This window comes from Carassius auratus, unplaced genomic scaffold, assembly GCF_003368295.1.
Source record: "Carassius auratus strain Wakin unplaced genomic scaffold, ASM336829v1 scaf_tig00214657, whole genome shotgun sequence".
Lineage (NCBI taxonomy): Eukaryota > Metazoa > Chordata > Actinopteri > Cypriniformes > Cyprinidae > Carassius > Carassius auratus.
In genome coordinates, this window is record NW_020527754.1 from 1,010,756 (window position 1) to 1,037,698 (window position 26,943).

The 26,943-nt window shown below is 35.1% G+C and overlaps 1 protein-coding gene across 3 annotated transcripts; it reads right to left on the minus strand.

The window, feature by feature from the left end:
• Positions 1-1,298: 1,298 nt before the first annotated feature.
• On the minus strand, positions 1,299-22,095 carry LOC113092558 (glycerophosphocholine phosphodiesterase GPCPD1-like). 3 transcript variants are annotated; one of them, XM_026258166.1, is made up of 21 exons: positions 21,910-22,095; positions 21,202-21,289; positions 19,531-19,621; positions 19,352-19,436; positions 18,033-18,108; positions 16,416-16,457; positions 16,201-16,324; positions 15,672-15,897; positions 15,365-15,527; positions 14,415-14,544; positions 13,745-13,799; positions 13,557-13,649; positions 13,242-13,319; positions 13,109-13,148; positions 12,570-12,628; positions 12,324-12,389; positions 12,096-12,232; positions 11,093-11,228; positions 10,796-10,956; positions 4,236-4,288; positions 1,953-2,179 (listed from the first exon to the last, which is right to left on the minus strand). In XM_026258166.1, the coding sequence occupies exons 2-21, from the start codon at positions 21,248-21,250 to the stop codon at positions 2,136-2,138; spliced, it is 1,908 nt and encodes a 635-aa protein (XP_026113951.1). In that variant the 5' UTR covers positions 21,251-21,289; positions 21,910-22,095; the 3' UTR covers positions 1,953-2,135. The 3 variants fall into 3 exon arrangements, with proteins under 3 accessions (XP_026113949.1, XP_026113950.1, XP_026113951.1); XM_026258164.1 differs by lacking the exon at positions 4,236-4,288 and having other exon boundaries at positions 1,299-2,179; positions 21,910-22,087; XM_026258165.1 differs by lacking the exons at positions 4,236-4,288; positions 21,910-22,095 and adding an exon at positions 21,384-21,546 and having other exon boundaries at positions 1,299-2,179.
• Positions 22,096-26,943: the final 4,848 nt, after the last annotated feature.

The window sequence follows — 26,943 nt, forward strand, 5'->3', positions numbered from 1 at the left end:
CATCAACAAAGTACAATAAAAGCATCACACCTTTCCTTCCTTTGTTTATATAAGACTCATTTCAGGAAAGCATGGTTTGTTTTCTTTCCTCTGCACTCTTGTTTGCAGCAATATTTGGAAAATAATTATTGATAACTTGTATTAAAACTTGCCAGCATCTCTGGCCATTATAAGTAGCTTAAGAATGTGGGCAGCTCACTATGATTTCAGACACAGCCTTCAGAGTGAAATGGAGTTTTGCCGGTGATTTTCCATTGATGATTTTATGTATAATGTAGGAAAACAAAGAGGAAATGCTCACCTGCGGCCAGCAAAGAATGTTAAATATTAATGGACAGGACACAGCTGCAGAATGACGTCACACCAAAGGCCACCTCACCTGTGTCAGATAAAAGAGCATTTCCACATCAAACATTGAAATGTCACGTCTATGAAGTCAGCGTTTACAATCACCATGTATCAAAGATTAATAGCATTTGAATTCTTGCTGAAAACATTGTATTTACAACTACTTCCGTTTTATTTTTCATAGTTGTTTTCACCCACAATTAAGTCAGCTCCCCCCATTTAATGTAAAAAATACATCCAATCCTTTTTTGTGAATGTTTACATTGCGTATATTTTGCGTATCGTTTTTAATTAATTAAATATTATTATTTATGCCTGGAAAATGACTATTTTTATTTATATTATTCAATAATAAAACATTTTTTCACATATATTATCATTATAATTTGTATTGCTATTTTTATATTTCATGTTTAACATTCCAAATCCAACCAAAAAGCACCATAGCACAGCAATATTTGCATAATAAATTAAGATATCAAATCAAATATTCACATTACATGATACATTTTTTCTTTTAAAAAAAGTCACAATTTATTCATGGAGAGTGAAAAATATGTTGGTGCAAACTGGCACCCTTTTCCAATAGTGCACTATAAGACATAGCAGCCATTTTAAAACCTGAATTTGTAGTGTGCACTTTCATTCCTATCCTATGTAATGCACTACTTGCTACTCTTAAGGCATCATATTTGTAGTGCCCAAGCATTTGGTAATTTTGGGATCACCCAGAACAAAAGGAAAGACTCAACTTTCATTGGAAATAAATACGTATATTCTGGCTCTCAGAGTGTTGTTCTGGTTTATGTTGTCTGAGAGTGAATTCATACAGCAAGCTAGAGACCAGTGTGGCACTGAACAGCAAAACATGCATGATTTAACTGCATGTGCTGTAGTGAGGACAAGCAGAATAAAAACTTGCTGAGAGACAAGATCACACTGACACTCAGTAGCATATACAGGTTTAATGAGGCACATTCATTCAAATATATATCCCATTTACAGTAAAGAGCTCATGCCAACTTCACATCTGAATAAAAAGATGATTCAATTTTGTTCTGCTGAAACCATTAGTTTCATTTAAGAATGAATTTGTGGATAGATACAGTATAGTAGTGAAAATATAATAATATACAGGCGAGAAACATTTTCAAGTGTCTTTTTTACAACCGAGATTTTTTTTTTAAAGAAGCAGGCCTCACTCTTAGCTACTCAAATGCAATAGCTATTGTTAGCTTTTATAATAATCCTGCATTTTTGTTGTTCGAGAAATTGAAATACTACGCTGCATTAATATTAAATACTTACTCCGATAAAGAAATCGATAAATACTTGAAGAGAAAATAATCAGGTGTTCCTCAACAGAATATTAAAAAATTACAACAACAAAAAAATTCTAAATTCTATACACCATTTTTTTTGCATCACCATATACAGCAAATTGGCTTAATTAAGCAAAAACGCTGCCTTTGTGAAAGTTAGCATTGTGTAATTGTCCCCAATATCATTCTTTACAAGGTTATACTTGATTATAAAATATCTCAGGCTTAAGTTTGGCTTTAATGACGGAGTGCATTTGTGGCTTAGTTCTGGTCCTTTGTTGAAAGATTACAGACATCGAGTGAAAGTGGACAGGCTGTGTGCGTCTCAAGAGGAACTGAGGCCGGAATCGCACTCCCCGTTGGACTCCTGGGATTTTCCTGCACATGGACTGGAGGAGCAGGGAATGCTGTAGGAGGAGCAGGCACACGTCTGAATGACCTCCTTTAGACTTCCACCCTGTTCCTCTACTTTGAAGATGTTTGGCTGCTCGAGTTTGTCATCACAAATTCTGTGGACAAAGAAACGTTGCAAAACATTTGTTTAAGCTCTGGGTCAATCTGAGGGAAAGGAAAGGAGTGCCATCTAACAAAAAGTACAAATAATAAATAATAAAAGTAGCCATCCAGGGTGAAGGGGAGGGGATCATACCAAGGTTTTGACCAAAGGCAAAAACAAAATGTGAGTGGATTTTACTGTAGTTTTCAGTGTTTTATGATAAGCATCTCCATATTTGTGCCATATCATGCTTTTCATTTCTGCTACAGACCTTGGAGTAGACAGAATATTTAATATGACAAATGAAAACGAAGCTTTGAGCATTACAAGTATAGTCTGTGCAACGAACAAAATTAAAAATCTTTGTTGGGCAAAATAACATCTCCAGAAAACATGGAAATTATGACACTTTAGGACAGTGAGACAGTTTAAACAGACTGTGATTGTACCCCCATAGCCTCATTTTCATCCATATCAAATTAAAGTTAACATGAACAGCTGTCACAACCTATTCTACTTCTGCAGTCTGAATGAAAAGGTATATACAATTTTTATTCCAAATTACAATTGTTTCCGGACTGGATTCTTTTAAATAAGATTCTTTTAAAAACTCCAAACCAAAAGGTTTCTTTCCGCTGAACACAAAAGCAGATATAATACAGAAGTAGTATGGAAAAGTCAATGGGTACCATCATCTGTTTTGAAAACAACATTCTTCAAAAGTCTTCTTTGTGTTTAGCACAAGAAAGAAACAAATGGAGGTGAGTAAATAATGACAAAATTATAATTTTTGAGTGAAATATTCCTCTAAGATTATGCATTATTATGCCTTCTTTGGAATAGAAATTGTTTATATTAAGATCAGGTATGAACACTTAAAAAACATATATTTAGAATTTCATGTTGACTTTATGATGTCTACTCTCACAAAGGTCAATAAATTAAAAACAAGCCGCATTCTCTTTCAGAATAAACAAATCCAACCTCTGCTTGGGACTTCTCACAGCTGAAAGAGGCTCAGGGATCTTATTTAGATTCACAAGAACAAGATATTCATTCAAAGTTTAGTCACCAGTGTAATAAATTCAGAAAACATGATAGCATTTAAAAGATATCTGTGGAAACTGGAACCACTTTATTAATTTATATGTGTGCAGCACCTAAATATGTGTGACGAGGAAAGTCAAAGTTGACATCAACAAGTCTTCTACCACAATGTTTCTACCATCATGGTGTCAGATGATATATGTGTGATTAAGAGCATTATGCATACTGATGGTTTTTCTGTTGGCGCTTGGAACATTTGTATTTATGTTCTTCATTATCCATTACAAATGACATGCCAAAACATGTTCAGTAAGCACTCAGCTATTAAAAATATATTCCATAGGTTACCCCAAGGAATATAACATCATTTATTCATGAAAAAGGAGTCATCCATTCTAAATGTTTGGGATTTATAATCTACTCTAATTATTCTAACACATTTGCATAATATTACAATAACAGACAATAATCGGATCTAGTTGTGTTTAAGTAGGGTTTACTGGCACAGCAAATACGTTTAGGGTGAGATCATTCATATGTAGATGAATGCAGCTTTTTTCTGCCATGCCTTTATCAAGATCCTCAATCATGCTGGTTTGAGAGCAGAAGCCATCCGTTTATTCATTCATTTATTTATCCTTCAATGATGAAGTCATTGAGGTCCACTGAGGTTGATTCAAGCACGGTTAACGTGGCTAGTACTGAAAAATTCACAGTGGAAATAAAACAAATGCACATCTGCACTGTAATTTGTGTGATATGGGCTCTGGGAGGAAATCTAGGCCGCCCATATAAAGAGGAAGTCTCAAATGCTCAGAATGATGTAAAAGGCAGCTGAACCTCAATCCAGTGCTGAATCATTTGAATGAAAAACTAATTTCCACAGTTTTACTGCCTCACATCATTGCTGTTAAACAATACGGTTCTCTTGGTGCTAGTCGGTGAGAATGATAAGTGAGGAAGCAGCCAAATGCCAATAAAAAAACAAAACAAACAAACAACTGGAAAACAGGTGACATTACGGGCATCAGAGGAAGTCGAAGCATTAGGCTTTGGCACCAAGCATTCATGTATTCTGAAAAAAGAGGCACATTACCATGAAAAGGTGTGAGAAATATATATATTAAAAAAGGGACTAAAAGTCAATAGAGTCAATAATGCATAGAAATATTTGGTTAACAAGGAAAAATAACACGAAACTAAGCAAAGGTTAAAATCGAACACTTTCTCAAACTGTCTGGTAGTAAGACCTTATTATTGTATATAATTAGGGATGTAACGATTCACTTAACTAACGATTAAATTATCGATACCAATTTCAAATTTTTTCTAAACAAAATTAGATTTAAGACTAATTATAAATGAAAAGGTGTCTTTTTATTATTGCTGGGAGAAAATGCTGCAGATTTCTTAGTGAAATAATTTTTTTAAACAAACCCTAAATCTAATCAAACAATTTTTATTTTCATATTAACAAAGGCTACCTGTGCTCTTTCCATTAAAAATTAGAGGCATCTACTGCATTTGAATCACAGTCCAAAGATGCTGAATACATGCAGCATGAGCAGTTTTTTAAATCTAAATTAGATTGCATAATTTGACATTTTAAAACCAAACCAGACTGCTCTGATTTTAGTTTTGTGAAACTTCACTACGTGAAACATCTGCACAGAACAAAGAGCAGAAGCGCTGAATGAGATGCTCTCTGACAGCAGGTGGCACTTATGGAACAGCAGATACAGCGTTTCCTTGGTTACCACTGTAAACAAAGCAGCGCTGCGCCTAAGGCTCTGCTTTACTTCAAACAAAGTTAATTTTCGTTCTTCATTTGGGGGCAAAAAGATGTTCAAAAAGGCTGAGCACTGGTATACTGTTTTCGAACATTCCGACATCTCCGCGCTGCTAGAAGTGGGGTGTAGATTAATGTTTTCTGATGCTTGTGCATATGCCCTAAACAAGCAATCTAGGTGTACGATTGGCCCCAATGGTCAGAATACCAACATTTTTTGCATGATGTGGAAAATTATATATTGGAGTCAGTTTGTTACTTTATTTTATTAGTGTTCATTTATTTAATTAAACTGGATAAATTGTTACACCTTTTTATATTTTATGTGGTGTCATGATTTACTTATGATAAAAAAAGTTTTTTTTATTGTATGTTTGTTTGGCATTTAATCTATTGTATACTCTTTAAATTTGCTTAGAAAAACAACAGCAACTGCACTATGGAGTAATTTTTATTTGAAACATGTATTTGGTACTTGCTAATCTCTTTCCTTTCATTCTTTTCATGGCTTTGGAAATCTTGTCTCGGATGGTTCTCTACGTCGCTTTTTGCATAACTCCTGGTTGTTGACACCAAGCTCCGCTGCAATTTCTTTGCAAGCTCCGCTGCAATTAAATGCTTTCTCTGAATCTTTAAAGTCTCTCCGCGAGCAATTGTACAGGTGCGGATGTATTTGTGCCAGCTCAGCTATTCGACACTCCAGTGTATTCTTGTTGCTAGTGACTAGGCCGGAGATATTGTTCTCTCTTGCCTGATCTCCGTTTAATGAGAAACGAACCGAAAAATTTGCATGTCAAAGAAAGTGGAGTTTCAGAACACAGCTACCGATTGCATAACCACCACGGACCATTGGAATCTCAGATAAAGATATTTAGGAGCCAAAACAAACTCCTCCAGAAAGTTTGCTTTGGTCAGGTGTTTCAAACTGCCAAAACGAACTCAAAACAAACTTTGTTTCTGCCAAATTTTGTTCGAAATTATGTCATATCAGTTTGTTTCCCCCCTTTTGTTTGAAGTATATCAGGGCCTTTTTATGAACGCTGCTTTAAAGGTCCCCTAAAGTGCCTTAAAACACAGAGCATTATTCTATGTGGTGACTTAATTTCAACTGAAACAGGAAGTGAGGACAGGACATACTGAGCATCCCCGCTCCCTTTTTAAAATAGCCATTGGCATTTTGATTATGTGTGCTGTCCTCAGCCAAGAGACATTGAGCTTGGTAAAGCCGCATTTGACAGCCACGGTCTAATAGATTACCCCCTAGATGCAATATGAAACTTTTAGTAGAACTAAATAGTGATCATAAACATGCTGAGGTTGTGTAGTTGTTAAAGTTTTTAATAAAAGCTGACTCGTGTAAATGATCCGCTCTGTTTTCGATCACGTCTCTGGGTTATAGTCAAGAAAAGTCTGGGTGTGCGCTGCCACAGTTTGCGTGAAACAACGTGAAGCCAGACCTCATTTGCACCAATGTAAAGCATATTTACCGTATTTTTCGGACTATAAGTCGCACCTGAGTATAAGTCGCATCAGTCCAAAAATACGTCATGATGAGGAAAAAAACATATAAGTCGCACTGGGCTATAAGTCGCATTTATTTAGAACCAAGAATCAAGAGAAAACATTACCGTCTACAGCCACGAGAGGGCGCTCTATACTGCTCAGTGGTAGGCTACAGGAGCACTGTGCAGCATAAAGCGACCTCTCGCGGCTGTAGACGGTAATGTTTTCTCTTGGTTAATTTCTCTCAGTTCATGTCAAATTAATTTTGATAAATAAGTCACACCTGACTATAAGTCGCAGTACCAGCCAAACTATGAAAAAAGTGTGACTTATAGTACGGAAAATACGGTACACTGTCTGAATCATTCCCTATCACCTACATTGTGCACTACGAGGCATTCACTGTAAAGGACATACTACACTGTGAACAAGTGACTGATCTCAGTCGGTGCTTCAGTGTCTATAGTTATAATGCAGGAGGCGGGCGTTTCAGATTCTAGAGAGCATTTGATTGGTCAGAAGCTATGATGAGAAGATGAAGTGCGATGTGACGTCTAACCATTCGTTGAGTCATTTTGGCAGAATAGATGAACTGCAAGCTTTGAATGCTTATATCTTCAAAATGTGAATTTTGTCAGTTTTGAGGCACACTCCCTAACATATAACCTTAAGACTAACATATTGATACTAACACCCAAAAATCTTTCATTTTGATTTCATGGGGAGATTAATAAGAATTATACAGAGACGAGATGAATAGAAAACATCATCTAAAGATTTATAAAGACAGTCAGTTGCCCTCAGAGATAAATTCAAAAAACTCATCCCCAAATGTATCGCCATTCGTGTAACATCTCAACTGATTTGAATCATCACATATTTATACTGATTTTCATCCGGATCAGAATCTGTATCAGAAGAGCTTTATTACCAAGTATGTAAACACACACAAAGAATTGACTTGATGACAGGAGCTTCTAGTGTAGAAGAAAGTACAACATAGTGCAGACATAAACAGGAATAACAAAGTCGGGATGTAATATAACACTAATATTTATAAAAAATTAAAAAAGGAATATATATTTTTTTAAATAATGTACTATACATACAGAAACAAAAGTATAGTGAAGAAAAAAGATAATTGTTTAGATAAATGAACAGGTATGTTATTAGTGTGCAGATATGTTATTTACAAAGTGTGCAGTTTAATATAAATATGTCAGATAACTATGTTAGCTGTGATGGACATTGTTTATTCAACCTTGTTCAGGTTGAATAAAGCCTGTGGGAAAAAACTGTTTTTGTGCCTGGCTGTTCTGGTGGTCAGTGCTCTGCAGCGCTGACCAGAAGGCAACAGTTGCAAAAGAGAGTGGGCTTGGTGTGATGGGTCCAAGGTAATTTTTGGCCATTTTCCTCACTCTGGAGATGTAAAGATCTTGGAACCTGGGCAGAGGGGCTCCAATGATCCTTTCAGCAGTCCTGTCTGTCTGTTGTAGTCTCTTGATGTCTGATTTGGTATCTGAACCAAACCAGACAGATATGGATTAACACATGACTGCCTAGATGGCAGAGTAGAACTGTTTCAGCAGCTCCTGTGGTAGGTTGAATTTTCTCAGCTGGCGAAGGAAGTACAACCTCTGAGTCTATGTGAGTGTCCCACTGTCATCTGCGAACTTCAGGAAATTGACAGAGGGGGCATTTGAAGTGTCATTTGTGTGGAGAGAGAAGAGCAGTGGGGAGAGAACACATCGCCGGCGCTGATGGTGATCGTAATGGATGTGAGTTTGCCCAATCTCACTAGCTGCTGCCTGTCTGTCAGGAAATCCTGAAGCTTTTCTAGATTTCTGCTTTCTGAAGTGCCGGTTCACGTCCTCTACACAAACATTAAGCAGAGGTTGAATTGTGCGGGAAGGATGGAGGAGGGTTGCAGGGGTGGTAAGTGAATGTGTGAAATGCAGGTCAGAGTGGATGGGGGTGGTAGACTATCCTTTTCAGATCTGCAGTAAAGACATTCAGATCGTGAGCCAGTTGTCCATTCTCCATACTGTGGGGGAGGTGTTTTGTACATGGTGATGTTGCTCAGACCAGTCCATACTGACGCTGGTTTGTTTGCTGACAGCTCTTTTCTCAGCTTTTCTGAGTAGTTTCTTTTACCCACTCGGATCTCCTTTATTAGTCTGTTCCTGGCCTGGATATACAATATTTTATCCCCACTTCTGTAAGCATCCTCTTTGGCGTGACAAAGTTGTTTGAGTTTCCCAGTAAACCACGGTTTATTATTATTAAATGATAAGAATGTCCTGGTATGAATGCAAATATCTTCACAGAAACTGATATATGAAGTTACAGTCTCTGTGAGCTCATAAAGATCGGTGGCTGCAGCTTCAAAAACACTACAATCAGTTCAATTCAATTCCAATTTCTGCCTGTAAGTCGGTATAAGATGAACCAAACAGTGATCAGAGAGCCCAAAAGTTGCTCGTGGGACAGAGTGACATGCATCCTTTATTGCTGTGTAACATTGATCCAATATATTACTGTCCCTGGTGGGATAATAATGTGCTGCTTGTATTTGGCAGTTCACGGGAGAGATTTGATTTGTTAAAATGTACAAGAATTATTAAAATTGAGTCTGGGAACCTTTGCTCCATTTCAGTTATTTGTTCTGCCAGCTGTTGCATCGCGGCGCTCACGCACACGTCCGAAGGCACGTACACATTCACGAGAATGAAAGAGGAAAACTCCCGCGGTGAGTAGAAAGGTTTACAGGTTATGATGAGTTCCTCTAAGTTAGGACAGCATACCTTTTTCAGCATTGTTATGTCTGAACACCAACATTCATTGATGTAGAAACACAATCCACCACCTCTCGTTTTACCCGTTAACTCCGCGATGTGATCTGCTTTGAACACGCCCGGCAGATGAAGCGTGTTGTCTGGAATGGCTTCACTCAGCCAGGATTCAGTGAAGCACAGTGCAGCAGAGTTCAGAAAGTCCTTATTGATGCGGGTGAGAAGAAGAAATTCATCCGTTTTGTTGCATTTTCCTCTTCTGCGTCTGTACGAACAACACAGTTGTACTTCCGACTAGAATGTCCAACAAAACGTCTGACATAATCAAAACCCGGAAAAATATTGTCTGGGATGTGTTGCCTAATGTTAAGGAGTTTGTCCCTGGTAAAACTTATAGAAGAATGACAAAAAAACAGATCAAACAAAAACAACAGAAGAATTGCGTGTCCTGGCCACCATTTTGCGGTGCCACCGGATGAACCGTATCGCGGTGAATCGTTACATCCCTATATATAACTACTGTATACATGTATAGAAAGTACATATTTAAGTATTGTGTGTGTGTGTGTGCATATATATATATATATATATATATATATATATATATATATATATATATATATATATATATATATATATATATATGTGTGTGTGTGTGTGTGTGTGTGTATATATATATATATATATATATATATATATATATATATATATATATATATATATATATATATATATATATATATATATGAAAAATATTGATTTAAAAATTAATTCAAAATTGCCAAGAAAATAATTATCACAAAATAAATGAAAAACTAAAACTAAACAAAACAATAAAATCCTACAGGTTCGGAATGAGCAGTGGTAAGTACATGTTGACAGAATTTTCATTTTTGGGGGAATTGTTCCTTTAAATTTCAACAAACAGCAACAGAGTTTCTCTAAGCAGGTCTTGAGGGTTTTACTACAGCAGAGAAGGAACAAAAATACAGAACAAATATTAGCTGAACTGTCAGAAACTGCAAAAAAAAAAAGACCAGCAAACACAGCATGTTACGTCAACATCTGTCAGTGCTTGAAAGACCTCAGAACTGGTTTTACTGGATACATTTTACAGCTAAATATTTTCCGTATACATATTACACAGCCAGAGGTTATGCCTGATTGTAACTAATTGAAAAAGTGCACGATCATTGATGATGTTGAAAGAGTCAACATGGCAGTCTAATTATGCATGACATCACCTCTTGTGGGCTTATGCAATGTGTTCTTATAGTTTTTGTTTCTTACGCCAAAAACACAAACGAGCATTTTTCACCCCTTTTCTTAGACTGATATTGCTACGGTTCCTTTATGGCTAGCTGATTTGGTTTTCACATGTGAAAAGTTCAACAATATATTGTCAGTATGTTGTGCAAGTAAACATTTAATCAATATTCTCAGCCCTACTAAAGACTGCTGTTGGAGGAACTGTACAGAAAGACAAATTATAGCCCACCTGTCGTATATGAGGCCATCGATGCCCTGTTCCCTCAACTTCATCCTGTTCTCATGGTCATTGTTATAGTCGCCCCAACAGAAGACCACCAAACCTTTAGACTGAGCCTCTCTGATGAATTCCATGTTTCGCAAGAGCTCATCAGTGTGTGCACTGATTCCCTGTGAACACAAACAAAAGTCCTTTTTTAGTCTTTGTCATGAAATTTAACATGGCACAGTTTGATACTGCCAAACTGGCTGTCTCTGTCTCTGAAGTATCAACAGCTGTGCTGTCACCCCACACACTTTCTCTTACCAGTATGTTCTCACTCTGAGCAAAGCTCATGGCGATCTTAGTGGTCTTACAGCGGATGTCCATGAATTCAGGGTATAGGTCTGTCACTCCTTGGGTCAAGAAAAGGATGGGGTATTTGTTCTGTTTTTGCCTCACCCTGAAGAAGACAACAACACTTATTTAAACTTAAAAACAACATCAAGGTTGACTTTTTACTTCCTTAAAGAAATAGTTCCCCCAAAAAAGGAAATCGGCTAAAAACTTACCTTCTAGCCATCCAAGATGCATTGATAGTCTAATCAAAACAGATTTGGAAACATTTATCATTACATCTATTTGCTCACCAGTGGATCCTCTACAGTGAATGGGTGCCGTCAGAATGAGAGTCCAAACATCTGATAAAAAGAATCACAATAATCCACAATATTCCACTCCAGACCATCAGTTAATGACTTGTGAAGAGAAAAGCTGTGTTTGTAAGAAACAAATCCCGTCATTAAGGCATTTTAACTTCAATACAGATAACTTTTAACAGATAACTTTTACACCGGAGAAAGAAATAATGTAGATTATGGACTTGTATTTTAGTTTGAAGCAACAGTTTGAAGTTAAAAAAATCTTGATGATGAATCTTGATGCTTGTCACAAGCACACAGCTTTTTGCTTTATGACATTCATTGAAGGACTGGAGTGGTATGGATTACTTCTGGGTTATTGTGATGTTTTTATCAGCTGTTAGGACTCTCACCCATTCACTGCAGAGGATCCATTGCTGAGCAAATGATGCAATGCTACATTTCACAAACTCTTCTACATCTTGGATGGTCTGAGGGTAAGTACAATTTCAGCCAATTTTCATTTCTAAGTGAACTATTTATTTGATAAATGTCCCTGGACTTATTATACATTTGAAAAAACATATTGTTGGTTTAAACTGTGCTTAAATTGTCTGCTATAGTAAAAATATATATAACCTTAAACATCAGTGCATTTATAGAATATGCATGTGAACAAGGCCTCTTACATTGTGCAAACATCTGGATCAAAACATGAGAAGACTATTCTCCTTTTGCCAGCGTTCTGTAGTACACAGGTGAGGATAATGTCCAAGAACTGGTTCATGTTAAAGTAGGTGGAGAGTTTAGCATCCCAGGAGCCATCCTGTTTAGAGAAACAAACACAACAAGGGTGCTTTTCTTTCCAGTAACACTGAGATCAAACCAACGCACACATCACTTTAGGCAATACAAACCTTGAACTGAGAAATCCACTTCAGCTCAATGTTGAATCCCACGTGATCTGGAACAGCCTGGAATATCTGGAACATGATATCGAATAAGATAAGCAGTAGAGGTGGGCAATATAAGCAAACATCTATGAAAAAGTTACTTAAACTACAAAAAAAATTTTTTTTAAGTAACTTAAAAAAAAAAAAAAAAAAAAAAAAAAAAAGATTCATGAGGTCAAAGTTTTATATGAAGAGCTAAAGATGTCATACCTGTGAAAGGGAAGGGAAAGGCTGGTGCTCATCTATAAACTCTTCTTCATCCTGCAATTCTAGACAAATCAACACCACACAAACAATCTTTATCTATTCAACAGTTAACTCTTTATTTACAGCTCAACAGAGGCTTGTGTTTTAAGCCTTAAACCATACCGACCAGATCTGAGATAAAATAACACTCATTTACAGCAAAACAGTATTTGAACTACCCCATTATGCATTAAATAACTGTTTTCTTTTTTGTCATTGAATGTATTTAATGCACATCCTAAATGAACTAATGTTAAGTGAAATAGGCATAAAACATTGTTTAACAACCTCAAAGCTAATGACTAGTGTGTCTTGAAAGATTTCATTCTTATCGCTAAACCTGACTATTGCTCTCTATAGGTACACTGTTCTTTATCAACACCTTAACAGACAAAACAATGCACAGTAATCTTTCATTAAGGCCATCAACTAGTTTGACAAGTAGATATATAATGATCTGCATTTGTATTGTACTTTTGTGATATAAATAAATCAAGTTCTACCTTTGTGGTCATGAACTTCCAAGGCAGTTGTGTGGACGAGCTGAGAAAGACAAACACATGCGCACTCATCAATATCAGACTGGAGATAATTGCATTTCATTGATCAATAACAGTAAAAGAATTTGAGTCTTACTTTTAAAAGCTGAAGTTGATCAAACGTAAGATCCTTGACAGGAACTTCAAACAAAACCATTGAGTTCTTGTCAGTTTTCTATAAAAGGACACAAGAAATGTAAAGCACAAAGGAGATTATTCTTCTTCCTTTTGTTTTGCAGTTTTAATCAGAGTTTATGACTGTTCAAATCTGAATTAGAAAGGTTTAAGTGGGAAGTCTTCAGTCGGAGTGAAAACAAAAGGTACACTGAAGAACACAAAAAGAGTTGTTAAAATTAGAGTTCAAATAGTGACTTTTCACGGTCAAGTAATAGAAACCAAATGTGAATGCTACCTTTTTAATAGAAATGCAGCAGGTGAGATCGTGGTACACAATTGGAACTAAATCTTTAGAGAGATGAACATCAAACTCTACATAAGCAGCTCCCTGTGGGGAAAAAAAACGGATATGCCTTAGCCTCATATTTCATATAACAAAACTTAATGTATTTTGGATGAGTTGCATTCTTCATTTACACTCACATGGTTGGCCGCACTTAGAAATGAGGCAATTGTGTTTTCCCTGATCTTGTGATGTCTGAAATAAAAGAGAATCATATTTATTTCTGTTAAACATGCACTTCTATCCCATGCACTTCTAACTCTGTTCATGCAGCAACCCTCAGGCGTGCTTGTTGTGTTGTCCTACTTTACTTTTATACAGGCTATGCAAAAATTAGAGAGTCGATATAAACCTTAGATGACTGAAAAGCAACATTTATTAAAACGTAAAAAATAAAAAAGGACTGATGAATATGTGATTTTTTTTTTTTTTTTTACTTATTCAGTTCAAATAGTCAGGGGATCTGAATGGATTTTACTATTGTGAAATAGTAATTGTCTCTATTTGTAATTGAAAATTGTAATTGAATAAAAAAAATATTAATTCATAAGACCGTTAATCTTTTTTTACATTGTGACATTATTATCATCACAATAAAGCATAAAATTTTAATGGTCCTGAAATACCATTTTTAATTTTAGTAAAAAGTTTAGTAAAAAGTGACAGACATAATTTCCCCCCTCTGTAAAAATCTTACACAGATGCATTGTGGGCCTACCCATAAGGAAAGACACTAAATCAAAGCGGACAGACTCAGGATTCTTGTAGATGCATGCTGACATGCCGATCATCCAAACTGTTGCTACTCACTTGGGAGCAAGAGTGCTTCCTGCTCCTCTGTGTCCAACATCCAAAGCGCTCCTTTTCTTCCAGTATTTGGTAAAAGACTGCCTCATGTCACACTGGAAGCCTTGGATAGGACGTGTCACCAAGTAATCCACTGAAATCACATCAAGAATAAAAGCATTTACATAAGTCGATACTTAATTTTTTACTTTAGTGAAGTCAACCCTTAATGGGTTACCCCATCCCAAAATGAACATTTTGTCATTAATCACTTACCCCCATGTCGTTCCTAACCCGTAAAAACTTGGAACACAATTTAAGATATTTCGGATGAAAACCGTGAGGCTTTTTACTGGCAGATGAACTATTCTGACGACGTCTATCATACTTTTCTGGACTTTGACAGCGTAACTCACTTGGCAGTCTATGGGACAGTAACAATCCAAAATATCTTAAATTGTTTTCCGAGGAGGAACAAAGCTTTTACGGGTTTGGAATGACATGGAGGTTAGTGATTAATGACAAAATTTTCATTTTGAGGTGGAGTATCCCTTTAATGCTTAAGGCTACATGTACACTATTGCACTTACAATTTAAAAAGTTGAACTTTTGCTATGTCGCTGACATTTATACTACCGTTTTCAACAGTTGAAAAATTTAAACGATAAACGCTGGTTTAAAATGAAAACACACTAGTGTAAATGTAGCATACAATTAATGAAATTAGCACATCAATAAAAGAATGATATCATAATCGCATTATCTAGCTACTTAGCAACAATTCAAGCAGAGTGGATCTGGCCAACATGAGAAACTTTACCCTTTATTTACATAGCCTTTGACGTGTTTACAGAAGCAAATTTGGTGTGCATGCAGTGGAAGAACAGATACCATCATGGGCAGCAGGAATGTGCATTAGTTTTATGGTGTACAAATGAAATTTGAATAGCAGTGCATTTTGGTACTGATTATACCTCTAACTTTTCCAATTGTCTGTCTGGCATTTCGGCTCATGATGGGTAGTGTGACCACACCCTGATCATTACCGCTCTCCACAAAAGTAGATGACAAGAGGCATGCGATGCCCACGTGGCCTGGATGGACATCACCCTGAACCACGGCCTCACTCAGGTCCTCCTAAACAACAACGGTGTGACACAACAGCCGTAAATAAACAACAGGATTCATGCAAATGAATGTAAAAAAATAAACATACAAACTCCATCATCAAAATGCTTTGTGATGCAGTTGTGGTCAAAACAATACCAAAGATTTCTGTACCTCAAAGAACTCAAAGGTGAGCTCTAGGTTGTCGGGGTCCATGGTGTGAATAATGTATTCAATCCACTGCGAGGGTTCAAGGGCGTATCCACATTCTGGCTGGGAATGACGAGACTTATATCCGCTGTCACTGATCATACTGATCTCCAGCGTAGTCGATATCTTATGCCGTGGTGAAGGGCTTTCCTCTTCGTCCTCCTCAAAACCATCCAGCGTCAGCTTCAATCTAAAGCAGCCATTGATTGGATGAATTATATATGCATCAAAACAGTTTAATGTGAATTTGAAAAGACAAATGTTTAGTTTAGTATGTGGGCTAGAAGAAAATATAGTGCTTGAATTGAAAAAAAAAAAAGCTCTACTAAACTGCTTGCAATATTTTGCATCCCTACCATTAATTAACAGATCAATTTGACTAGTAATTATATTATAGAACTGATTTCTAATTAACTTTTCTAATTAAATGTGACTGGCTGACCTTGAGATAAGTTTTCTAAAAGTTAAATATGTATTCTGTGGAGGATATTACCTGAAGCGTGATTTCTTAAATTTTTTCTTAGTAATAGATACTGGAGGTTTCACAGAGTAATGAAGCCTGAGACGAATTTCTGTCTGGCACGTCAACCAACCAGAGTCCACACACTCAATCCCACCTGCAGATCAAACAAAATGTATTTGCATATTAAAGTAAGATGACATGATATTGTTTTGTTTTGCATTAAAACTAGAGTTCATTAAACTTACTATGGATTCCAAAATGTCCATCGTCGATCACAAGCTCTGGTTCTGCAAGATATTACCAAATTTAATAAGGAAGGTCAACCACTCCTGCTACACATCTACAGAAGTTAAGAGGTACAAGTACAGAGCAAACACATTTTCCAGTGCATTTTCTGGTTTGTTTCTTAAACAAACAAATTATACGGATAAAATATGTGTTCAGTTTGCTCTGTACTGGCTGGTGCTCTACACATTTGTAGCCTGTATATTATATAATTTAAGAGTAACACTAGAGATAATTTAAAAGGGATTATTACTTGGTTGCCAAAAGTTAATAAACAATAAACAGAATGCATAATTCAGCAAGTGTTACCATGCAAGCAAAATTTTTTGTGGCAACACAAACACAAAAAAATGCTGAGAAACTTGTAAGGAACATAGAACATAACACATCTGGAGCAAACAGTTACCTGATTAAAATGATGGACCCTGTCTAGCAAAAACTAAAATAAAAAAGTATAGATGCCCTTAAAATATATTATTTTGCATAGTGTGCTAAATGCATGTGTTAAGGGTGGGTTGTATATGTAAATAAAGAAGTGTTAAATGCAAGTGTGCATTTAAAATCAACTCAAGATAATATTAGCAGTTATTTAACAAAAAAACAAAAAACTTCAAAAGAAAAAAAATGGTGTTGTGCTTGTAAATAAAGGAGTATTTAATGCATGTGTTCTTTACATGGTTTAAATATAAAGATTAACTCAAAATTATTAATAGAATTATTCAAAAAACATGTGTTGTGCAACGTGCATGCAAATAATGTGATTTAAAATAAAAAAAGAAATGTAGTTTCTAATGTAAAAAATCAACAATTAAAAATGAATGCAATTATTTAAAAACAAAAAACTTTTTTAAAATAACTGAACTCAAAATTTTAAAGTGGCTAAGTTAGGGGATGGCAAAAAAAAAAAAAAAAAAAAAAGCATTGCTTGTCAAACCAAGAATGCACCAGTGAAAACTGCTTTGTTCTGTTCGTCTATGAGGAGTAATAGCCTACTAAATGTTATGGTTTCTAATAATTAAGTTCCATTAGATTCCCTTAAGTGGCTTTTACTGACATTACATTTGTCCGTGACAAATGACACTAAAATCAACATTAAAGACAACATGAAATCTAAATTTACCATTTCTTTAGAACATGCATCAATAATGCATGCACAATAAGACTTTATGTAGTTATTTATATAGTAAATAGGGTTATTTACTTTGAAAAATAAATGTTGCTGGTCTTAATGTGCATGATGCATTTTCTCAAGAAAATAATGCGGGCAGGGGAAAATAATATTAACCAACAACAATCATGTCCATTCTAAGATCCAGCGTTCTGAGAGGTCAAATCAAGTCCACATAACATTACTTTCCACTAGTTTCATTAATGTTGAAAAACATCATATATATTTCAAACTTGAAATGTGTTGGGAATGTTTCATGTTGTCTTTAAAAAGCTGAAGACAGCATGTATTGATAACATACACCTAGAGTTAAACGTGACAAACTGATCTGAATGTAATCAGAATGAAGGAATGGGTCTACGGGTTGCATGATACACTCAAATGTGTGGACTATTCTGGGATCAGATACCTGAGGGACTCAATGAGCGTGGCAGCTGATGGGTCTCCCATCTACTGACTATGACTTGACATGGCCCACCTGCATTCTGTAATTCCAAATGGGGGTTAAGATTATGGACAGATTTAGGAAAAACAAAGCCTACTTTGGCCATTCGAACCAAAGTCTCACTCCCGAAAAAAGAATATGAGATATAGTCACCACTTTCTGCCAGCCAGCCAGTTGGTTGACATCTGAAAAGTGGACTGATTAGTCAGAAGAAACACATTGGCATTTTTCAAAGTGTTTAACTAGAGATCTCCAGGTTATTTATATGTAAAAAAAAAAAAAAAAAAAAAATTTAAATCCTTGTACTTACCCACTTAAAATGAGATTACATTTCTGCTAATACTTCCCTAATCATGAATACCTTAATTCTTGGTGAAATATTTCCACTATAAATTCTAAAAGAATATTTCTGGCCGTGAGATAACAGCTAAAGTTATGAAATACACAGCATGTTAGGAAAGGGCTCGCAGGAAACCTGTTCCAGAAAATGTCATTCTTCACGAAAAACAAAAACTACCCAGAACTGAGTGGTGTTCAGCTAAAATGAGATTAACTTCTGTGAGAAGAATGTCCTGGAAATCCCACACACACACACTCACACAGAAGGATTTCAGCAACTTAAAGAATATTACAGTTAATTCCTTGTACCCTAAAAAATAAAGATGATTAAAAGAAAGCCCTTGAGGAATGTTTGAAAAAGACATAACCCACACATCCCACATGTGAAAGAACTCGCTAAAGAAAATCTAGTCATGCATGTATAAGAAAACAGCTGGACATATTCAAGAAAATCACAAAAGTATATCACAAACAATAGATACTGCATAAATTCTGATATGCCTTTAAGAGGCCGTTCACACAGAACAGATTTTTAGATCTCAATGTGCAGCTTTTTCCATTGTTTTTCTATATAAACATGTCTAAACACAAGCTAGAACGACATGTCTGACTGACTCTGATCATGTCTCTTTGGGCGTCTCGAATGACACTGCGTTCTAAAAACACAGTGCTCAGGTTCAAGAAGTTCAACTTAGAAAAAATAAAAACATCTCCTACTGCTTTTTCCTCATTCAACGTCTCATGTTTCTGAATCTGTTCTGTGTGAATGGACTACAAATGAACCAGTTATGAACAGAATTATAAACAACAACATCTAAAAATAAATATACGAGACTGCCCTTTAAAGGTGTTGGGTAATCAATCCATCATTAGTCCTTAATGTGTGTGAACCTTCCAGGAATCACTTCTACTTCTACTTGTTTACGAGGAAAAGAAAATCTCACCTTAGATTCCAAAATGAATCCCTTGAAATAGCGATATTTGGTTTCACCCCCTTTAGGAACCTGAATGCTTGCTCTCCACAGGGTGCTGGGGTGAGACCAGACACATAAGACAAATATGTCGGTCATGGGTAACTAAGTTTGTGCTGGAAAGCAAACATAAATTGGCATTGCACTTGTACCCATCCTCCTCTGCTGGCTGTAGGGTCACGGCTCTTTGATGACACCAGCTGCCCAGGGTTTCACAGCTGCCAACCACTGCAATCACCTCACCTGATAAAGAAACAAAATATGGTAGTTCATTTCTCTCCTTTGTGCTAAGCAAACGAATGTGTCTCCAGGTGATACAGAAGAAATATTACATTCTTTTCAACACTTTAAGTATCATATGTCAACATTTGCCATAAGATAAACAGACACAGGTTGTATTCTTTGTAATACGTTTCTTTTATAACATTATTTAGATCATTATTAAATAATTGTATTTATTTCAATTAAATGCCACATCTATAGCAAAATCAGCAGTATTATGCTTACAATATAATTTCAATACATTGTTTAACATAATTTAACAATTTGATCTTAACAACCGAAATACAAAAATATACATTTAAATCAATAATAATACCAAAGGTAATAATTTAATAATTCAATTTAATATAGGTTTTAAAAAATTAAGTTATTCGAGGATTAATGTTTTTTAAAATGTCCATTAATATATTTCTGATTCTGAATAAGTATAATAATAATAATTCATAAAGAAATAAAATTACTTTGATAAATGTCTGCATTTGTTAAAAATGCAAAAATGATTAATGATCTATCTTGAAGTTAACATTTGCTTAGAAACACTTATTACTAACTAAACGTTACTTTATTCAACCAAATATTACATTTCAATTGTTAACATTTTATAAATGCTTTATAACACTTTATAAAAACCTATTACTCTGTGGATAAGCATGTCTGCTAAAATAATAAAATGTAAATGTAATTTATAACAGAATAACTTGAATTTATATCATAATTACATTATTACATCGCATTATATAATGATTTAAATCACATCAAACAATCGACTTTAATAACTATAACCATAAAACACGGTAAAACTGAGTTGACCAAGTTTTAAACAGCATACAAACCAAGTGACTAAGAAATCTGAAATTGTCATTATTTTACTCAAGTTCAATGGGATGTTCTCAGTTTTACTAATAAAGCATCAATGTAGCAACTTCTTTAAATTATATCATCCAGAAATATATATAGCATTTTGGTCAGATATTCCCTAACACACTGCAACAATTCCAAAATGTCACATTTACATTATTTTAATTATACTGTGTTCATTGTTTTTTATTAATAAGAACTTTTAAAATTACACAATTAGTATTAAGTGGCTAAGAGATAACCTTATGTCAAAAGATATGAATACATATTTCACCATTAAACTTCTGATTGATAATACGGTAACACTTTAGAATAATGGTCCATTAATTAATGTTATTTAATTTATTAATTAAAATGAAAAAACAATGAACAATATATTACTGTATTTATTCATCTTTGTTAATGTTAGTTAATGAAACTGCAGTTTTTCATTGTTAGTTCATGCTTATTCACAGTGAATGCATTAACTAATGTTAACAAGCACAACTTTTTATTTGAATAATGCATTAGTAAATGTTGAAATTAACACCAACTAAGAATAATAAATGTTGTAGAAGGTTTGTTCTTGCTTAGATCATGTTATCTAGCATTAACATTATTCTAAAGTGTCACTGATAATACAATATTTGTTAATGACTTATTATTAGTTACACACAATGTTAATATTTCATTATTCCTCTTACCCACTGCTGTGGTCCCTCTGACTGTCAGAGTGACTTTAGTGCTGTCCATGACTGACACTCAGGCAGATGGAGAAGAGAACGAAGTGACCTAGCACAGAGGGAAAGAAACACATCTGATCCCCGATGCAAAACAAATCTAAGCCAAGTTAACAGCATCAGCTGATTTGTGGTCTGATACTTGCCTGACTGTAGAACTGCTGTGCAATTTTAGAATCCGTTACATTATACATGTATTTTGAACACGCCGTAAACATCAACACACATATTTTCTAATACTGCTGGGTGCAATATTGGAGAGTGAAATGATGTTATGGCAGATCCTTGAATCTAAACACGATCTTGAGAGCTGAACAGAAGGTTTCACCACGTTTGATGAAGCTCAACTGTTTGAGTGGAGGAAGCAAAAATCAACACGGTCTGAACCGGCTGCAGCCGGTTACTGTCAACAACAACACCCGGTATCCGAGAGTGTAGCTCAAGCATAGCACGTTAAACTGCCTAATGTTACATACAAAACATCGTTACTTTTTTAAAAACGCTTCCTAGACAGGGACCTCACTAGGTTTTGAGACGCAGCCTATTTTTTATTACTTTTTTTTGGCGGAGCGAAAACGTGCACATGGGTAGCGTAAACCGAAATGTTTAGCGTACATTCAGTGTCTAATTCAGTCGATACAGTAATTTAAAGCATGATAACATGACAATTACCTGAGTTTAAAAACAAATATCCATTCTCCAGTACTGGGAAACGTTAATCCCTCGCTGACTTGCCCATGTTTACACGCACGCGGATCTCTGGGAGCCCGGTGATGCGGCACTGTTAACGGTGAACTATTTCTTAAAAGAAATTTGTCAAGGTATTAGGCTTACAATTATTACGTATATCAGTTATGTGAATCCATGTGCTGGTTGAAATAAATCATAATAATAATAATAGTAAAATATTTAAAATAGCGTTGGCAAGCATGTGATTGGTGGAAGAAATGATTGACGTTCGATGGGCGAGGCTTCTTCCTTGACGTACGCGTTGGGTGGAGTTTACAGTCTATGGTAATAAAGAGATTAATATTAAATAAATTAATAAACAGCCTTTTTTATATTTTTTTCCCCGTTTTAGTTGAACTCAATTCATGACATTAAATGACATCGACGATTTTAACGATGGTAGGCTCTTCTTGATAAGTATATTAATTGCTTTATAATACAGTGTTTCTGCTATAGTATTTTTATGTTGAGAGTAATCCTTGCAGGAAAATAAATTAACTGCCATCCATTTGGGCGTATGATCATTAAACTTGAAAACACTGATACTTCTATAGCTCTCTGGAAGGGGTCAGGGGTCACCACACAATATATAGGGAAATAATGATATATATATTGAGAATAATTCATTCTATAGCTGGTGAACCAATCAATAAATTAACCAGATAAAGTTATTTTACTCAAAGAAACAGGGCAAGTTATATTTTCAAATTAAAATGTAATAGTGAGGTGTGTGTGTGTGTGTGTGTGTGTGTGTGTGTGTGTGTGTGTGTGTGTGTGTGTGTGTGTGTGTGTGTGTGTGTGTGTGTGTGAAATTGAAAAGGATAGAAAGGTCAGATGAACCTTGTAACTTGTAAAATGAGACTTTCCCAGTCGCCCTTCTTTCAACAGAGCTGCTTGCATAATGACGTGCCTAAGGAAAGAACACAGTCTGGAACTCTGAGTTGCATAACAGAGGTCAGTCAGACACATGCATGTTTAAGAAAAAGTTTATGTGAAAACAGAGTAATAGAAATGAAAGTTCAGAACATCATGTCATGAATTCATGCAATGCAAAAGATAAACCATATCTTCAGTCATAAATTACTTTTGCTGTGTCCTTGATTTCTTTATGATGGATGTTTGCTGTCCCCGGTAGCTCTTCCTGTTTCATGCATGAGCCATTGAGAGATAAAATACAATTGGTCTTTTGAAAAGAGGGCTATTGCTCTCAAAATGGTGAATGCAGGGTAAGCACAATGGAATGGATGAGACTGCAGGATTATAAATATTTAATGAGTCAGTCTCTTTCTCTCTTATACCATGTTTTCACCCTCCCACTATTTGCCTTGTGTATGAGATAATAGACAGATAATGAACAAAGTGTGTGCCTAGAACATCTTTAAATGTTGAATTAGTACAGTGTCAATTCACCCCAAAATGCATACAAAAGAAAAGAATTATAATGAAGCTATTCAGAATGCAATTAGTACAAATGATGTTTTCTTGGTTATTTTCGTACTTGTATTTTTCAAGAAAGGAGAAGAAGTGAGAACTCTGGACAACCTCTTCGTGTGATAAAGAACGCTGAGTTCTTCTTTTCAACGTTTCAATACTTCTTTTGGAAATATGCTGGGAAATGTGATTGAGGGTTTTTTTCTGTCTGAATAAGCCTTTTAATACAAAGAAACTTTTAGAGAATAGCATGCGTGTGTGTAATTGAAATGTTTAGAAAGTTCAGATGAAACGATAATGGAGACATTGTTAATACAAAAATTGTTAAAAAACTTTTAATACACAGAAACTTTAACAGAAGTACATATATTTTTTTTTGCCTCTATTCAAAAAGTAATATTGAGGAATCAAAAACTATTATTAAATATTTCTCTTTAAATCAGAACTAGGCCTATAACTAATATAATTTGAATTTTGTTGTTAGTTTGTTTTTAAAAATCTAATTTGATTTTTATCCATTTATGTAATTACTTTTACACACATTAATGTTTTATTCTATTTTATAGTTTTCTACTTTAAACAGTGCAAGATCTGTCTCTTATTTAAGTAAATGAGCTATTCAATTGCAAGAAGCTAAATATTTTTCAAGAAATAGAAATACTTTGTTTCATACTGTATGTGTATACACTATACCTTTCAGTAAGATTTTATTTTAAATAAATTAATACTTTTATTCAACAAGCAGTTGATTTAGAGTGACACTTCAGACTGCAGTAATGATGCTGAAAATTCAGCTTTTCATCACAGGGATAAATTACATTTTAAAATATATTTAAAAATTCAACAGTAATTTTAAATTGTAATAATATTAAACAATATTATACTGTATTTTTACATTAAATATTTGCAGTCTTGGTAAACATAAGCTTCTGTCTGTATTTACACAATTCTAAGAGATGGTTGTAGTCCTGATATAAAGAAAAATTCAAAATAATTTTTTAATAAGATTTCAGATTGTAGAAGGAACCACGCCACCTAGTGGAGCGATGGTATATGCCACTCAATTCACATGCTGCAGTGTAGCCTATCCATTTCTGTTTGCAACATTCATTCATCTTTTTCCTAGAGATGGTGAGTGTGCAGATGAAAAATCGTGGTTTGTAGTCTTTAAACCAAAGTACCTCTAATGTATTCAGAGTTCAGTGGAGTCTCATAGCAGTTTGAGCAGATACTGTGATGATTAATTCAAGGCATCAGAATTCACTTGAGCCGTCCCTGTAGGAAGAGCTGAAAACCACCTGAATATTTCAGAAAAAAAGGTGTTTGATCTGCCACATCTCAGCCCAATAAGTCCTATCCTGTAGGTAGCAGAGTAAGCAGACTATCAGTTTTAAAAAGTTGTCTCTTTTGTGGTTTCTTCACCAAGGTCTGTAATGTTGAGAGTGTTGCACGTAACAGGAACAACAACCATTTTAAGCAATTCTAATAAAGCTCATTTGCTCTTTTGTATATTTGCAGAGAAATGCATAGATCCTCATTTTGCGAACCATCAGATTTAGAAAGATATTGAAAAAGTAGAAGTAGAAGCTGACACAAGTAAAAGCATCTCGCTTTTAAAGCAATTCTCCAAGTTTGATCATCTCCAACCTCCAACTATAAACTTGTATTGGATAAAATCAACAATATCAAAGGGTATAATAGACTTTTATGATATGATAAAAAAATATAAACGTTTATATATATATACATTAATAGCAAGAAACACACACACACACATACACATATATGTAGGCCTATATATATATATATATATAGGCCTACATATATGTGTATGTGTGTGTGTGTGTTTCTTGCTATTAATGTTCAAAATAAAGTAAAATTAATTACTTTCTAACCCTCAATCAAACTCAGTTTGTATTGTACCAGCAGATGGCCTGCCATGCATAATGACACCATCATTAATAAAGAGAAACGCTGCCAGTGTGAACAGCATACGTGTTTTAAAGTAGATCAGATGCCATTATAATGGATCTGACATCACTCAGAGACCATTTGCACTTCGGGGCTGCATGTGGTTTGATTCATTTGCACATCAGACACTAGACATTGATGACAAGCCTTTATATGTGACCTTCGCATTTCAATTATTTTGAGAGGGGCAAGCAGTGGAGGCTTCAAATTATGCATGCGAATAAATAAACCCAACTGTAAGTCCATACACACACAGAAAACCACAAACAACAGAAACATGCTTTGTTCATCCCTTGCACTTTTTGTTGTATGTCCCACACACAAAGAATATCCACAATGCAAAAAGCTATCAAAATCAGAAAATCAGAGATCTGATTAAATGCAGTTCACATTCATTTACATGAAAGAGTGGTGTGATTCACTCTGAATGCTCCCATTGGCATTTTTAAGACTAACTGATGTAGACTGTTCACTGAATTAGAATTAGACTGCTATTCATGTAATTGAATAACAAGGACAAGCCAGAGGGCTTGTTTCAGTCTTAATTTTGCTCTGTTTCAACTTGAAACAGAGCAAACTTTCAAGACTCTAGTTGAACGGCCAACTTTATCAAAGTTTCTTTCCTGGGTTATTGCAGTTATACAGCAACTTTGTAATTTTAGAATAATAATAATAATAATTTACTGTAACATCTATGAAATAACAGACTTTCAGAAATATGGAAAATGTATATAATTAAAGCTGGAAGCAGCTATGTAAGGGTCCTCACACTCGGGCTCACCACCATCCGGTGGCTTTAGGAAAACAGCGAACGGTGAGCAATATGCATTTAAAGTGGTCAATGTAGCCAAATGTGCCAAACATCCTGCTGCCAGCTGGTGGCACTATGACTATTACTGAATATTGGCATGTAGATGTCTTCAGGCCAGTACTCTTACCAAACATGAGGAGCTTAGTGCACATTGAACTTGGTATGTTCAAGTAAAGGGTGACATATACTGTCGCCAGCAGGTGGCGCTATGTTATAATTGAATATCGGGCTTTAGGTGTCTTTATGAAAATGAGAGTTGAGCAAAGATATTTAGCATTTTAAAGCATAAAGTAGTTTATTACACTTATTATGGCGATAAATTGCATATTGCAATTGCATTTGCTGATAACATCCTGTCTGTTCATGCACAATTATCACCTGAATAAAAATACCAAAGATTCAAATTTATTGATGGATTGGCCCTTAGTCATCTCTGCTGAAAAAGAAAAACTCCAAGATACTGACCTATAAAGACTTTTTAAAGATTTCTGGATATTCTGACAGTTATTTTTAGATCTTGGTATTTAATATAGTGGCATATATACATATATATACATTTTCAGCATTCATTTTCCCCTCTGCTGATCCTTAACTGCATCTTTTCCTGAGATAAGGAGTTTCTTCTTAATGAAAATCTCTCTATATTGTAATGTGCCCACTTTTGTCACTTTGACGCTTTTTATTTTATTTTGTAACATTAAATAATTGTGTAAATGTCTTTCAATTTAATGCATTTGAACAGTTGTGTATATTGTTTAAAAAAT